A 5,007-nucleotide genomic window follows, 5' to 3' on the forward strand; every position below is an offset into this window, starting at 1 on the left:
GAGGACAAAAATGAAGAGACAACACCATCTATTGAATGCTTTCCAGGCATCAAGCTCTGCTTCTCTATAGCAACACTGAAATCAAATTAAAATTTTAAGTCTAGACTTTTTTCTTTTCCTGCAATTATTGGCAACTAAACATGACATTAAAGAAAAAGAGTGAGTGCCCAGAAGAGGAAGAGTGACGAAGCTTGATGAGGGAAGCGCAAGACTGAAGGTGAATTCTAGATTAACTAAAACACATCTTCAGTATCATTTCCTCTCAATTCCATTAATCACAACACAAAATCCAAAATGAACACATCAATTAAAACTTGACCAAAAAAGCACCATACTTCGAAAAAGAAGGAAGAGATAAGCTAGTACATACCTTCTGGAGGTGGCCTTGCTGATCCAGATTTGGCATCAAAATGCTCTCGTAGGCCTCGTTCCCGCCGTCCTTCACCGGCAACGCCTTGTCGTTCAGCCCAAACTGGTGGAGCCTGGATGACGACCGACACAGAATGAATCTGTTGCTGCAAATCGAGGTCTTCGACGAAGACGACCAAAGGCTCGAGATTCCCCAAACGAGTCGAGTTACGGATGGCTAGACTCAACCCGTCTCAATGCCAGAAGAATCGAAAATTTAAACTCTCCGGGTTGTTGCTCATCTCACTGCTGCTCGATTACTTGGAACCCTAGAATGTTCAATTCGCAATCCGATTTTTTCAATTGAGGAAAAATTTGGTATGGATTTCGAAAAATTGAGAGGAAAATGGGGAAAATTGAGGGATTGAATTAGTGGTTTGGATTAGAAGTGAGGAGGGCATAGAAATTTCATTTTGTATAAGAAGCGGAAGAGAAAGTGGTGAAGAAGATGACTGAGAGGGTTGAGAGCTGGTCGAGAGAGGTTTTGTTTTCTTTCTTTCTATAGAATTGGAGAAACTGAAGAGTCTTCTGCATCTCTTTGGATTTGGAGGGGAGGAGGAGAGAGAAAGTGGATCTAGGGCACTCTATCTCCTCCATCGCTAAAGAGGATTTGGATTTCAGGAGGCAGTGAGAGAAGGGTTGGCTAGCGACGACATCTTCCTGGAGAGGAAGGTGGCAAAGGTGTGAGGGAAAGGATAGAGTGAGAGATAAGGGAGTATTGAGAGAGAGGGCAAGAGAGAGAGAGTCGAGGAAGACAGAGAAGTTTATTGAAACGCGGTCGTGGGTAAGCTAGTGATTTTTTTTTCTTTTCTTTTTTTTAGTCTGTCAGACAATGTATGGTTAAGAATTTGCTGTGTGAATGTATATAGGTAAAAATTTAGACAAACAAGGGGAGGGAAAATTGCCGCCTATGCCTACATATGTTTGATTTGAGTGAAACTTTGCCGCGCTCTGCAACCAAGTTCCATGATCAGATAACATATCTTTAACAATCTGTTGTACAAATTTGTGCATCTTGCACAAGGTACACCTAGTAGGATTTTTCGAACTTCATACAACATTCAATCACACAACGAATAAGAAAAAACTGTTGTGTGTAGAGTTCAAATTCCATGTTGGTGAGCTTGTTCTGAGAGGGAATTATGAGCTCAGAATGGAGGGAAATCAGCTTCCCATTTACACAACAGAAACGTCTTAACTCAGTTGTGTGATATCTTCCTAATTTTTTTTTTTCAGTTTGCTTACATTCACACAACAGAAACAGAATTGTACCGTTGTCTGACAGAGTTTGTGTTAACACACAACAGCGGATTTCTGTTCCGTTGTGTGATGAGTGTTGTGTGTTTCGATTTTTGTAGTAGTGCTAGGGCAGATTCAAGTGTTGAGTGGAGGAAACTATAGAAAATGGAGAAACCAAGTAGAGTTCTACTTAGCCATGCACCAAAACATGGACTTATGCCTTACAGATGAACAACCTTATGAGTTGGATGGAGAAAGCACTGAAGATGACAAGAAAGCCTATAAGGACTGGCATAAAGCCAACAAGATGGCCAAAAATGTCATGACCCTAGGGCAGATTCAAGTGTTGAGTGGAGGAAACTACAGAAAATGGAGAAACCAAGTAGAGTTCTACTTAGCCATGCACCAAAACATGGACTTATGCCTTACAGATGAACAACCTTATGAGTTGGATGGAGAAAGCACTGAAGATGACAAGAAAGCCTATAAGGACCGGCATAGAGCCAACAAGATGGCCAAAAATGTCATCAGGTCTACTATGTTGGATACAGTGAGAGGCTGCATTGAAGAACCTGAGTATGCAGTTGACTTCTTGGAAGCCATTGCTCAGAAATTCAGAGAAAGTGACAAAGCTGAAGGTGCCAGACTCTCTAGGAAGTTCAATGACCTTAAGTTCAGTGGAAATGGGAGTGTAAGAACCCATATCATGGAGCTGATAGATATCAACAATAAGCTGAGAGAACTTTACATGGGAGTGAATGATGCACAGGTGGTGCATGTGGCCTTAGAATCCCTCCCAAATGCCTACAGCCATCTTAGGACAACCTACAATGCGCAAAAGGAAAAATGGACACTGAATGAGCTTATCTAAATCTGTGTAGATGAGCAAGAGAGGATTAAGAAGGAGAGTACACCCACTACTTCTGTCAACCTGATGGGGAAAAACAAAGGGAAATATCAGAACAAACTCAAACCAAAGAAGACCATCACTAAAGCACCAACTGAAAAGGCTGCAACTGGAAAGCTACTGAAGATCAAGTGCTACTTCTGTAAGAAGTATGGGCACATGAAGAAGCAGTGTGAGGGTTTCAAGAAATGGATGACCAAAAAGGGTAAGAATTTATTTTCTGATTCAGATTCTATTTTTCCAAATTCAGTTTTTTCCTTGGAAGTTAACTTCATAAATGTTGAACCACATACTTATTGGTTGGATTCAGGCTCACCAATTCATATAACCAATTCCTTGTAGGGTTTAACAAGGAGGAGAGCTCCAAGGAAGCATGAAGACTCAATCTGTGTTGGCAATGGCATGAAGGTAGCAGTCAAAGCCATTGGCACCTTAAAGTTGGACTTAGGTTTAGGAAAGTTTCTGGTTGTAGATAGTGTTTATTTCATTCCTTCTTTGAAAAGAAACTTGCTTTCGGTTTCTTTGCTAGTTAGGCTTGGTTGCAGACTTGTTATCGACTTTAGTGGAATAAAAGTTTTTCAAGGACATGATTATCTTGGATGTGGTACTTTTATGCATGACTATTTAAAATTAAATTGTTCTATTGCAAAACAAGAAATTATGCTAATTGAAAATAGGGAAAATTCCTTAAGTACTGACACTGTTATTGGTGTCAAAAGATCATTGTTCAATAACAAGTCTGCATACCTATGGCATAGAAGGCTAGGGCATATTTCTAAGGAAAGACTTAAAACACTCATTAAGAACCAAATTTTACCAGAACTAGATTTTGATGATCTTGCAGACTGTATAGAATGTTATAAGGGAAAATTGACTAACTCAAGAAAGAAAACTGCAGTAAGAAGTCAAAAACTCTTAGAACTTATACACACTGATATTTGTGGACCTTTTAAGCATAAAACTATCTGTGGAAACTCATACTTCATTACATTTACAGAGGATTGTTCTAGATATTGTTACATTTATTTACTGTCAGAAAAATCACAAGCCCTTCAAGCTTTTAAAATATTTAGAGCTGAAGTGGAACTGCAGCAAGAAACTAAAATTAAGATTGTGAGATCTGATAGAGGTGGGGAATTCTATGGAAAGTATACTGAGGCAGGCCAGCAAAAGGGTCCTTTTGCATTATACCTTCAGGAACAAGGCATTAAAGCTCAGTATATTACTCCATATAATCCACAACAAAATGGAGTAGCAGAAAGAAAAAATAGAACTTTCTTAAACATGGTAAGGAGCATGATGTGCACCTCGGGGTTGCTAAAATTTTTGTGGGGTGAAGCCTTAAGAACTGCAAATTACATTTGCAATAGAGCACCTAGCAAAGCTGTAGAGAAAACACCATTTGAGATTTGGTGTGGTAGGCAACCAAGCCTGCGTCACTGCCATGTGTGGGGATGCAAGGCTAAAGCAAAAACACCAAATGCACTAACAGAGAAATTAGAGTCAAAAACGGTGAGTTGCAATTTTATTGGATATTGTGAAAAATCTAAGGGTTTTAAGTTTTATGCAGCTCATCACACACCTAGGATTTTTGAGACACATTAAGCAAAATTCCTGGATGAAGTAGTGTGCAATTCATCTTTTGAAGACTTGTCTGCAGATTTTGATGAAATTTCAGTTGATGAGAATTTAGAATTTTTTTTACCCTTACTACAGAACCAATATGTGGCTGCTCAAACCATAGAAAATACATATTTAGATCAAAATCTAGCTGCCCCAATAAGTGAGGTACCACAAAATGAGTCATTAGTAGAACCGGTAGCTAAAATGCCCCATGACATGGTTTTAGATCAGAATCCAGCTTTAGAGCAACCTGAGTTTAATGACCCCCAACCTAGGAGATCTGAAAGACAAAGAAAACCCACTTTTGGAGAAAACAGTGATTATGTTGTGTATTTGCAGGAAACTGATGAAATTCTTGTAGAGGATCATGATCCAACTACCTTTAAACAAGCTGCTGAAAGTATTGAATCTCAGCAGTGGCAGTTGGCCATGGAAGCCGAAATGGATTCCATGAGTCAAAATTCAGTGTGGGAGTTAGTGAAACCAGATCCAAAACACAAAGCTATAGGCTGTAAGTAGGTGTTCAAGACCAAAAGAGATGAAAAAGGAAATGTGGAAAGACATAAAGCTAGGCTTGTAGCTAAAGGTTTTACACAGAAACAAGGTATAGATTATACAGAAACCTTTTCTCCTGTTTCCACTAAAGACTCCTTCAGAATTATAATGGCTCTTGTAGCGCATTATAATATGGAACTACATCAAATGGATGTGAAAACAGCCTTTTTAAATGGAGAATTAGATGAAGTAATCTACATGAAACAGCCTGAAGGCTTTGTAAAACCTGGAAAAGAAGATCATGTATGCAGACTTAGAAAATCAATTTATGGACT

At 39.1% G+C, this 5,007-nt stretch overlaps 1 protein-coding gene across 1 annotated transcript; it reads left to right on the top strand.

Annotated features, from left to right (window-relative positions):
• The first annotated feature begins 1,770 nt into the window (after window positions 1-1,770).
• On the top strand, window positions 1,771-3,139 carry LOC112164540. Its single transcript, XM_024300760.2, has 2 exons — window positions 1,771-2,759; window positions 2,897-3,139. The coding sequence occupies exon 1, from the start codon at window positions 1,844-1,846 to the stop codon at window positions 2,516-2,518; it is 675 nt and encodes a 224-aa protein (XP_024156528.2). The 5' UTR covers window positions 1,771-1,843; the 3' UTR covers window positions 2,519-2,759; window positions 2,897-3,139.
• The last annotated feature ends 1,868 nt before the right edge of the window (window positions 3,140-5,007 follow it).

This window comes from Rosa chinensis, chromosome 1 (assembly GCF_002994745.2).
Source record: "Rosa chinensis cultivar Old Blush chromosome 1, RchiOBHm-V2, whole genome shotgun sequence".
NCBI classification, from domain to species: Eukaryota; Viridiplantae; Streptophyta; class Magnoliopsida; order Rosales; family Rosaceae; genus Rosa; species Rosa chinensis.